The sequence below is a fragment of the Pygoscelis adeliae genome, unplaced genomic scaffold (assembly GCF_000699105.1).
Source record: "Pygoscelis adeliae isolate BGI_AS28 unplaced genomic scaffold, ASM69910v1 Scaffold361, whole genome shotgun sequence".
NCBI classification, from domain to species: domain Eukaryota; kingdom Metazoa; phylum Chordata; class Aves; order Sphenisciformes; family Spheniscidae; genus Pygoscelis; species Pygoscelis adeliae.
In genome coordinates, this window is record NW_008824187.1 from 786,180 (window position 1) to 798,567 (window position 12,388).

Sequence of the window (12,388 nt, forward strand, 5' to 3'; positions counted from 1 at the left end):
TATTTTCCCAAGCACTTCCTTCTTGTTTTGTAGCTTCAAAGCAAACATTTTTCCCATCACCCTCAGAACTGAAAAGTTCAAGGGAACTTGCATACTCTTCCTTATATTCATTTTCAGCCACACTAAGACATGTTCCAGCAGCAGAATCAAATTGGAAGTGATCATAGTGCCTTTCTTCAGTTTTTTTGCCTGCTTCTGTTTCCGATAGTTCTATGATTCTTTTCTGCATCTCAGTCCGATCCTGTGCAAAAACGGCCATCTGACTTGAAGTCATTATACTACGAAATTCAGTATCAGTCGACACGGCAAGGTGTGAACAATCACCTGGTTCTCCTTTTGGTTTTGACTCTTGATTTTGGGGGAAAAACATATCCAGATATTGACTTAGATGTTCATGGTGATCACTTCTGTGATCCAATTGAACACCTTGTCCCGCAGATCTCAGATGTATGCTAATCTGCTTAGTATTGGCAACCAAATCAGAAATGTCAGAGCTGTTGACTTCTAAATGACTTGTTTTTCCTTCAGTGAGGTTTGAACAATAGCCATGTGATTGTTCATCCTGTCTAGCTGATTCTGCAAATTTTTGAGGAAGGTGTTGATCTGCAGCCTGATTTACATTTGCACATGTGCATCTATCCTTAGGTATTTGACAATCAGAATAAATTAAACTTTCAGTCTTTTTAGATGTGCTGGTACAAGTTACTGCCACAGGTACAAGAGATGTCGAATATTCTTTTGCTACCATTAATTTTCCCTGTTCAGACTGCTGAGAGCTGTCATCGTTTGTAGGAACTGCTCTGACTATAGAGCTTTCTGCCTGAAACACTACGTGGTCAGCACCTTTGACTTTTTCAGAAAAAAGACTACGTATATCACATGAATAGCGGAGTTCTCTCCATTTTTCAGCAGCAGGTGCTGAACCACTTCGCTCTGACACCTCCAGCAGGCTTGGAATACTGGGTGCTCCCACAAAAATATGAATTTGAGGTCTTTTTGACATTTTTGACTGCTGTGTAAGTTTGACTTTAAACAATATGGTTTATGCAATAAACACAACACTAAATATTAGTAAATGCCAAAAAATTATCTTTGGCCTTTTCTTAACAATTTAAAAATACCTAAAATTCAAAGGACTATTTCATAATGTAACTGGTAAAAACACCACTTTACTACTTAAAGCCTATAAAATTAAATGTACAAAATAAAAAAATGGAAGTTATTTATTGTGTCAAACTTGCATAGAAAAATAAATTATTTACACTAGGTCTTAATTTCTGATTCTGATACTTGGAAACATGTAGCAGATGCAGAATTATAGTGAAGTTCAATTTCAGTTTAATTATTGAGCAGACTTATCTTAATTTATTATTGCTAATTAAACAGTCAAATGTGAATTCACTATTCAGTACTTCGTTTTAATTCATGTGAAATAAGTGCCTGTAAGAAACTTCCACAGCATGGTTAGGAGATCATTTCACCTCCCAGAAAATTACAATTTCAACTAAATGATTAAAAATACTAGAGCTAGTTAAAATTAGTTTAAAAGTTTGCTAGAAATGCAATATTTTACATGCTGGTTGAGCATGAAAAGACTGTATTAAGTTATTATTTTATGAAATGGAAGGTTTCAGGATATTACCGATAAGTTATAATTATTTAATAAGTACTAAGAGGTCAGTGAAACTTGAGCAGTTGATTTAGAATTAGCTTTAATTCATTTATATAGTATCATACTACCCAAGAAGTTACTAGCTTTTTCTAGCTTATTAAAAATAAGTCCACCTTACACAGCACAAAACAAAAGACCCTTTTTTTTTTTTTTAATTTATGCTATACTATAATTTTTAAATACTCAGCTACAGCTACAAGTGTTCATTAAAATGCAGACACCTAGCTACACGTTTTGGGAATGCTGTTAATAGAAGTTGCTGCGATAGGCAATTCTGCAGAGGCAGGAAACAGAACACCAGAAATGAAATTCAGGAGCTAATCCAGCTGCAAACAGAAGAAAAAGAGCATTGAAACAAATACAGCATTGAAAAATATTTAAATTTTTCATTTAGCACTTATTAAATTAACAGCCATTTTCCTAACAACCCACTAGGGGTCGATAAATCTGCACATCCATAAAGCTCATAGTAACATGGAAAAACCGTAAACATCCTGCAACACTGATCTCAGGTATATTACAGAAGTAACTGGAAAAACAATATGCAACCACTAAAATGAGATATATATCATGTCATAATACAAAGAAGCTACAAAACACAGTAACTGGTAACGCTCAGTTTTATGCTCACTGCAAAATGAATAATACTTAAAAGGAGTACCCAAACTTCCATAGTCGTACATTTAAATTTAGGTTCCTAAGAAAGCAACTTTTAAAGGACAGTTCCCATACTTGTGAAAGTTTTAAGTTATATAATTAAAGAATGGTAATATACAAATAACCAAAAAGACAGAATTTACAGTTCAACACTAAAATAATGGATCAGGCAAGAAGGGAAAGACAAAGCCAAGTGATAGTGAGATAGCGGGGTTGAATCCCTAAAGAAGTGATGTTAAAAATAAGTTTTGTAGTCTTGCAACTGCAGTATTTTGGACTCAAGTCACAGCAGGCATGACACTGCCAAATATAAGTGAAATATTTCTGCATTTTCTTCCAGAATAACTCATCTTTTTACATCTACATTTATAAATACACATAAAGATCTGTGACTAATATTAAGAAGTAATTTGAACATACTTTTTTTAGACAAGTACCTGATTATTTGCTTTTATAAGCACACCTTATACCTAGGTAGCATTGACATGACAAAATCGTATGAATAATGAATGGTGACTTATTTGCTACAGTACTAAAACCCCACCAATGACAAAAATCCGTGAGCTACTGATCACAAAATAAACTGAACACTGCCAAGATCTACTACTGTACAATTATATAGGGACAATTCATGTCATTAAGTAGCTGAACTTCCCTGAAATAGATTAAATTGAATTTACAATAAGATGATGGCTATGCCAACTTCTAGTACAAAAATGAGTTTGCTAAAGATGTGAGCCTCTATACAAATGTGTTCTGAATAAATATCTGGTATATAAGAACACACCTGAAACAGTATCGCGTGTAAAACATGTGAAATCAGATTAATAGCACTAATTAAGGTGCCAACAATACTTTAATAGGAAAACACTTTTTAAAACAAAAAAAAACCCTCCTATACCTTGGCAAACTTCCAGTTATATAGTATTTTATCAGCCTCTCATTTTAACTATCACTTCTCTTTTGGTTTTTGTCATGTTTCAAGATGAATAAAAGTTATACATAAATTCAGAAAGTTTTCCTTAACTTTCCAGTTCTGTAACTTCTCTAAACTTCGGATTTCCTTTCCTGATTCATATTTTGCAGTGGAAGTGTATTACATCAAAGCAATTGAATCTTGATGTTATTTAATGAATTTTTGCAACTAAAATATCATTTATATTTTCAAAACCTAAAATTTTGATTTTTAAGATATTTAGAGCTTAGGAATGGTAAGCGACCTCTGCCTACTTCGTGGTTCACCTAATGAGTCCACTATTGAATGACCTGCTTTGGCAATTTCCAAGCAACTTTTTAGGTCAAAGATACCAAAATCCAGTACCAGGAATCATCAGTACTTATAATCATTTAAGTCTGTAAATCAGAAAAAAATAAAGTTTGGGTAAATTCTCTGCATGCAAAATGGTTTAAAGAATCTTTGCTATGCTTCTTTAGAACAGTATTATTACTTATTTAATGGGTTTTGTTAGTGAAGTTCTGCGCCTTGCTTTAAAGAAAAAGTCTGAAAGAACAGCTCTTACTACAGATCTTAAAAAATGAGGAAAAAAACCCTATCAATCATAATAGCAAAATGCCACTGCCACAAAACAAATCCATTTTTATACTGTAGTTGAATTATCTGCGGGTAGACAGGGGGTTAACTACACCAGAGATAACAGGAGCTAAAGCTCATAAAGATATAACTGAAACCTGAATGCACATATCCATTATACCTGTTAATTATTACACCATTTCTTAATTTGTGGAAAGGTGCTCTATTCATAATAGCCAATGAAAGCCTAGCGTTTTATCTCTGAAACGGTCAGAGTCTGATTGACGGGTCAATGATCTATTAAAAACCAGTAGCTACATCAGCAAGTTTTACGTTTGCAAGACACTGCAACTGAAGTTTAATATACCTATTACAAGAATTACATTACGGTACATAGTGTATTTCCCCCGACCTAAACAGTAAGACGGGAATTCTAAATTTAAAGGTTTTTAAAATGAACAACTATGTCATTAACAGTTTGTTAATCTCCAATGTTTTCCTATGTGTAGCAAATCACTAAAAATAGCTTTAAAAATCCTCTTCCAATAGTTAAATACTCTAGGAACGTTGTGTGATGCTACATGCATGGCCCTAAATCACCCTTAAAATGCCTTAAAAGTATTCATTACTTTTATTCCATATTTCACTATTCATTAATAGTATTCACTCACCATGATAATCACTTAAGCATTAGGCCAAGGTAATTTAAAGAGGGTGACACAGCTTCAGCTTCCTATCACTCCTGAATATTAATGGTAGTCAGATGCCTAAATCCCTGTTTTTAAAAGTTACATCCAAAGATAGTTTCATCAAGTCTTTACTTAAGCCCTATACACTGAAAGTGAACCACACTAATTCCACCTCTGGGTAACAGTTTCTTTATGTCTGCTACACACTACAGCTTCAAGCTATAAATAAAATTACAGAAATAACAGACAGCAATGCATCAGAAGACAAAGGATTAGAGCAATATAATGCAAAAGTGTGACTTCTTTTCCCCTCCAGAATTCTCATACACCCCCAACACTGAAGTTTTTTGGGGTAAAACCAGTATATTCTTTTAATTTGCAGCTTTGATTTAGTACAGCTTGATGATGAACATCCGAACCTGTAAGTAGTTAGTAATTCGATTCCTGCAATATCCAAAAGCAATTATATTGTCCTTTACCTGCTGAAAAGCTGGCCCTATAGATAACAAATACATAAAATAGGATATTCTTTAAATTCTAAATTTTAATTTCTACTGTGAGCTTTCCCCTCCCTCATTTGCACACTTGATTTTACACTTCTCCTATCTGTAGTATAAACACAATTAAAGGACTGTTTCACTGACCTTACAACAGAAGAAACTGAGTTATTAATAGCCATCTTCAGAGTATCTACTCTCAGTTCAATTAAAGCTGTAGGGTTGTTTGGTTGGGGTTTCTTTACGACAGTTCATCCCATATGATGGTGGAGTAGAAAATCTACTAAGACACTTGCCAGCCAAAGGAAAAATAGAAATAAATCTCTGGATGCAGAATTCTGATTACATCACAGGAAACTCTTCTGGCACTTTTACCATGCTGCTCAAATCTTCCTCCAAAACTCAACTCTGTCTTTTTAAAAGTCAGGTACTGTAGCTGTACAATAACCTTGAAAAACTGAAGAAACAGCAAGCAGTGCGGTAACAGCTTCATACACCTAGAATCTGAAACAACTCTGGGATGAAGTGATGAACACATTACATGTTTGCGCGCAACTTGTGCAAGAAAAGAGAAAGATGATCTTTACGCCAATAACTCATGCTGGCGCTGCAAGTGAATCAATATACCAGCAACAGCACCTATCCACCAAATCAATAAGAACCTTGGTCCAAATGTATATATGTATTAAGAGGAACCCAATGGAAAATAAAAACTGCCAGAAGAAATCAAGCTAAGCAACTTGTAGCTGAAGCAATCTTGTACTCTATATAAGAGTATCATGGGATGTATCGTATGGGCTTAAAAGAAGATTATACCTGTAAGTGAATGGCAGCTCAAGGAGATTTAAGTGGATTGCTTTAGACTAGGCTAGCGGGACCTAACAAGAAGTCAAGAGAACACACACGTGGGAGAAAGTACATGTACATATGGGCAACTGGGGAAATGGATAGGATAGGTAATTACAGGTCTTATTTTTGTCATCCTTTGTTTGGTGATGGCAACAATCACCAAATACCTTTCATCTAAATTTTAATACAGGTTTCAGGCAAAGACTGTAGTCCTACAACTGCCCTGTTTAACCAAAAGTAATTTTACTCCAAGATGGTTATCTGGCTCACGTAATAAAGTACTGTTTCTGGAATACTGTGCACAGAGGCAGCTGTTGACCAGACGCGGTGGTATAGCAAGAATCCTGCTAGTCAATATCTAAACTTATGAAAATCACAAGCCTTCATTTGCCTACAGCAGTACCTGTAATAATTAATATAGTTACCTCTAAATTTATCTGAGTATAGATTATTATTGACCATAAAGTAACTTCTTTCAGTACTTACTATTTATATTAAATAGCAGCAATACTAATCCATCCAGTATTTAGTTTTTGTCACTGGCTATTACCAGAGGACTACAATACCATTTGGCTTCAAGACAGGTACAGCTGGTTTACAAATACATAAAAGCTGTGTTCAGCAATATATAGCCATAAAACAACATGTAACCAAACTTTTTTCCTTATCTGCAGCGCTTTCAGTAACAAAATGCTTTTTTGAATATGAAACACCCATGATTTAGACATTGCAATAGATATTCCTAAATATTCCTACAGCATAAGCAATGAGATCGATAATTTAAACCAAAAAAATCAGTGTTTTGAGAAGTTCCAGACAGTCTGACACTTTTCAGAAGTTAAATCAAAATACTGAATAAAAGGCTAGAAACACTAAGTCGTTCTTCATAACTATTACTAAATAACTAAGGCAAGCAATCAAATGGCATCACTAACATTTAATGTGTACCTAGTTGCCTGCAGGATCAAGGCCTGTGGTTTCTAAAGTTGTGCTCTAAAAGGAAAATTTTTTCCTTGATCTGAAATAAAGACATTTCTTCTGTAAATACAAGCTTGGATCACACGGAGGCATCTACTCAGCAGTTGCGTCAGCCATTTTACTTTAAAAGGATTATTTTTTGGAACCAAACGATGCAAAAATCTGAACACTGATAACACATTTCAGCCCCTGAAATGGTCTTCATTGTGTTTGAAAATTGGAGTAAAGGTAGCAGGCTTTTGTGATTAACTTGATAATTCTTTCCTCACTGGCTTTGTGCCTTGCGACATCTCCTTTTAAGTAAATGCTATTTATTGATTTTCCGTTTACAATCCATAAAACCACACAATTAAGGAGATACAAACATTAAGGAGATTATGAACATACAGTGGCTGGTACAAACAAAAGAAGTTAAAAGTTCTGAAGAACAGTGACCTTTTGAGTAGGAAAGAAAGATAAAGGTAAAAGGTCAAAGACACACAAAAGTGCTGTGCATGTTTTGTTGAAGAACACTCATTCCCCAAACCCTTATTTCTGAGAACTATTTAAACAACTAAACTGCTATAACTTCTGTCAAGAAAGACATTCTTCCAGATATTTCAGCATCTTCAAAAAACTCACAATATTAGAATGACATCATCACAGCTTGTATTTTTTTAGAAAAATGGCTAAGTCTGCAGAAAACTATCCACAGGTATCATTACCAATGAAAACCTATTTTAGGACTTAATCCTTCTGGTAAACTGAGGTTGATAAAACAATACAGAACCTAAGATGAAAGTGAGGCAACTGGTCAAAGAAACATGATCATAATAGCCCTATTCCCATCAGATTAACTGCCTGTAGATTGGATTTATTAGGATCAGAAGATAAAAAAACCCCAAGATATCAGGCTAGCATCAACTTTTATTTTCTTCTTGGAAAAGTCTCTTCTGTTTTCTTAAATTGAATTTTTTTGACCAAGCAGGAAAACAGAACTTTTTTCTAAACTGAGCAACAATTCACTGGGCTTTGATTTAATGGATTTCTGTAAAATCTATTTCCAGAACAGCAAACACCTTTCAGCTTGAATTAGTAATACAAATGCCAGAACATCACTATAATATTGTGCAACAGGCATTATAATATTAATCAAGTACACCTTCCTGCACAATTCCAGTGTATTTGTCAAAAAAAAATCTTATTTAGGCTCAAATCACGTGAGCTGGTATTTCATATTATGAAAGTTATTGGAATCCATCTTCCACAACAATTATATACGTTACTGGGATTAACTGGCTATAGCACACAGCCATAATCAAAGGCTGCTCTCTCAATTGCAGTTACTTTAGTGGCTTGGGAAAGAGAATTTACTTCCCCCGTATTATATGTGGCTTCCACGCTATGGCAGAAAAGAAATATTTACAATAGAAAGCTACCACCTACTTTCTCACCTTTCCAAAAGCCTCGCTCAAAAAAGATAGAGTTTTATAACAAAAAACTGGATGCTGACTGCACATTCATAGACAAAAATGGGATATGATTAATGTTTTGGACGACAGCTGTAGGTAAGACTGTGCTGCGCTTGTGCTTTTGTACTGTGGGAGACAGGGTGTTGAAAAGGTTATCATTCATAAGTTCACTTAGGTGGGATAAATCAGTAATGTACTAGTGTTAGTAAAATGCCTTTCACAAGTGGATATGTTAGCAGTAGACTTCAGCAAAAGCTGCACGTCCTCTTGCATTTAAGGCAAGTGGGGTATTTTTTCATTTGTCAGCATCACTAAACAATTCAAGTTAGATGTCTGTTAACCAAAAAAAACCAGCCACCCACTCAAAGAAGTCATACTGGGAGCACACAAATCATCACTAGACCAAGATGTGCTCCAAGGTTGTGCAAAACTAGAAACTACGGAAGCAGCTCCAGAAGAAGCCAGACGGCATAGAAGCCCACAAGACCTCTTTAGACCAACAGCTCAATCAGGAGTTCCTTTACCTCCTCGCTGTTTATGCAGGCTCTCTCCAGAAAAGCAAATATTTAACCTTCCTGTAAACAGAAACAACAGCAAGTGTTTTTTGACAGGACTGAACCTATGGCACCAGACCTCCTGTTCTTTCCCCACCCTGAGCCACATTCTGCATATTTCATCTATGTCTGTAGTATGCAACTACATCCTTCATGTGGTATTTTGTGTATTTTTGTGAGGTTCAAAGTAACTGGCGATCTGATATACTAAACAGCTGATCTCCGACACTTTCATATCTCAGGAAGATGAAAGCTGGCTTCACACAAAATTTCTATAAATCTAAAGTCTCAAAAGGAAAGTTCGTAACACAAGCTTCTGATGTGAGCATTGTATTTTAAACAAAACCCTCGACAGATGTTAACTGCATGACAGTACTGACTTTTATATCCAAATCCCTAGTATTTCTGTTCTTGAAAATGCAAAGAAATTTCCAGGTTATTTTAGGATCTTCTTATTGCACACACTACACACACACCCCAAGAATACACTTCAGCCTCAACAACTGAAAAAGATATGCTCTTCTGTCTAGAGGTTGAGAGGTTTAAGATTTTTCTCAGAGATAAAGCTCCCTTAAGGAAATATAACCTTCAGACTTGGGCCAAGCTGGCTCCATACAATAGCAAATAGCATTACAAAGATCATAGACGGTTCACTGCACACACTTGCTCCTTATTGTGGCTACAGAAGCCACATACCTACCAACTTCTTTATAGAACTGTATGAACGTCAGCCAAGCAAATGCTCTTTCACGGGTATTACGGCTAAGGACTAAAGTTGTTAATTTACTAGAGCACTGCAGAAAAACCCAGATAAAACTTTCAGAGTATTTTAAGTTAGTGAAAACTACAGCAAAACTTCTGGAAACAGAAAGGAAGTCTTAAAGTCCTTTAGCATTTACCTAGCAAAAAATTAAGATACAATACATAAAGGAAATTAGCATTAGCTTTTTAATATATAAGCCTTTACATTTCAATGGTTTAGATAGATGTTAGTTCAGCAAACTGGTTAAGCTTTAACAGAGAACAGGTGACACTGAGTAACTATCAACACAGCTGACTGAGCCAAAGGTGCCTTTTAGATGCAAATTTCCCTATTTCAAAGAGGTAACTTCTTTCTCAGACTTTAAGGCAGCAATGCACTTAGACTAGTTATTCCAAATAATTTGATTGATTATACTTCAGAAAAACTGTAGATCACAATTTCTATCCTACTATGCCCGTAAGAGTTAAATGAAGTCACCACAACTGAACAAAACCTCTGCATAAAATGCTTGAAACACTGATTCATATGGCCTGCACATATATCCACCCTTTTCCATGGTAATTCAGCTGTCTGAAAGCACAAGCAAAACCAAAAAACTCATGGTATGATGTTACAAGTCAACCTGGGTCTCCCTCTGCTGTTGTAAGTCATAGTGCATAGCACTAGTGCATAGCAGCATAGCCACTGATAAAAACCTTCTTGTACCTATGTTCTCAGTAAAGATGCATCATTTTCTTCACTGTTTTTGTGTTAGAGGCAATACGTCAATTATTTTCTGTACCACGCTAATATGACTATTGCTGTGTACCTTCACTCAGTTGCCTTTAATTCAATAACTTTTACAAATTATTTTATCACTTGCAGTACTACATAGTCCTCATTTTTGATGTGTATTACACTAAGGGGTTGAGACTAGCCCTATCTGCCTGACTCACAGCTAATCTGAAAAGTCTTCAGCATCATTTATTTCCCCCCCACCATTTTAATCCCTGGGAATATTTTGCCCACCCTAACCCTTTCACCATGTGCTTTGGGAGAAAGTCTGGCCAAGATATGCAGACTTAACATGTTCACATACACCAGCAACTCACTCAGAGGAAAACACCTTTCTTCAGAGAGAAGCTGGTACTCTAGACGATCGATCTTGCCAGCAAACTATGTTGACAAAGCCAACAATACAAAAACGTGAAGGAACCATGAAATTTTAAGTTGTGTAAACTTTCAAAGCTCCTGAAGTACGAAGAGTTAAGAATGGAAACTAAAGAGGTTTATCCATTTATCCATTTGTTTTCATGCAGAAGCTGCTCCAAGCTGCAGTAAAACTATAAATTGCTTCTGAGTATAATTCCATATAATAAGGAAAAGACTAGAGATTTAACAAATGCTCACCTCAATAGTTTACTTAATACTCTGTGTACTGCAACTGTAATCCTGTTTGCAAATACAAGTATTTCTGTCTGCCAAATGTTGCAAGTTCTATACTCGATCTTTACTAGGATAGAAACAATATGACTGATAGTGTACACAAGGCCAATGCGGCTACTACCGTACTAGCGTAATTTTTATGCCCACAACCATGTGAGCTGCTATACAAAGCTACAATCACAGCAGTCTTCAGGAAAATATTTTAAAAAACACTAGTAGGAAGTTTTCATACAGAACAGAAATGGCAGTGTCAATGTTAGAAATGTATCTGTTTAAGAAGAGTTCTGTTTAATGCCCCAATACACAAATGAGTTTGGTACTAAAGCAGCTCTGAGTGGTCTTTTGTAACCTGCCCTTATTCTATGTCAACTGATGTACTTTTACAGAAAGACAGTTACAACGATGTATGACTTCATGTGCACACAGGTGAATTTTACCTTCTGTAAAGACCTGAAAGAGGAAAATTAGAGGTAAAATAAATTATGATTAATGCAGGGACGTGAAGAAATACAGGGAACTTGCTATCCGTTCCATATCAAGCTATTCTATGTATTTAGCTAATGATTCGAGTAACTCCAGATTTTACTTGCTTGCGTTAGGAAGCACATGGAATATAAATAATCAGCTATTGTAGCATTGAGCGTATAACAGCTAATGAGTAAATACACATTGGCTTTGCCCTTCCCATAAATTTCACATTAAGACCTGTTTATATGAGCTTACTTTAAAAGATTTTAAAATTAGCAGATAAAGCAAAAAAACCAAAAAGCTATTACATTAAACATATCTCTGGAGAAAGATAATAGGTCATCAGTAACCTTTACAACCGACCAGAGAGAAAGGAATTCAAAAAGCAGTACAGTTTGTTCTATCTTAGCTAATGTTCTGAGTTACCTGACATCTCATTGCAAGAAGTATACTGATGTTTACACTAGAGAGAGAGAGATAGCTTTATCTTGCAGCTAAAACTAATATACCATCCAAATTAATAGCAGTTTAGAAGCCATGATCTCATAACAACAAGCATTAAATGAAATATGGCAACATTCCATGTTAACTGCTATGAACCACTGGAGCAGAAGAAAAATCTAAGAGATAAAATAAAAATACATAAAACCAAACTGCTAACCTATCACGTTTGTCAGCACAAATCTAAAAAGCAACAAATGGAGGTTCAGATTATGGTATGGAAATCAGATTAAAAAAATAACTGAAGGCATCTTCCCCAAAATAAAGATAGTATTCATTCATTAAATAGAAGGTATTCAGTGACAAGTGAGAACCAAAATATTAACAGGAAGCTTTTCTCAATAGGAACTTGT

The 12,388-nt window shown here is 35.3% G+C and overlaps 1 protein-coding gene across 1 annotated transcript in view; it reads right to left on the reverse strand.

Annotated features, from left to right (window-relative positions):
* FAM35A (family with sequence similarity 35, member A) overlaps nucleotides 1–1,230 on the reverse strand; it is a 16,928-nt gene extending 15,698 nt beyond the window's left edge. Inside the window, exon 1 of the mRNA XM_009334655.1 lies at nucleotides 16–1,230. Within this exon, the coding sequence (XP_009332930.1) occupies nucleotides 16–1,003 (988 nt within the window). The 5' untranslated portion in view covers nucleotides 1,004–1,230. The remainder of the gene's footprint in view (nucleotides 1–15) is intronic.
* Between the last annotated feature and the right edge of the window lie 11,158 nt (nucleotides 1,231–12,388).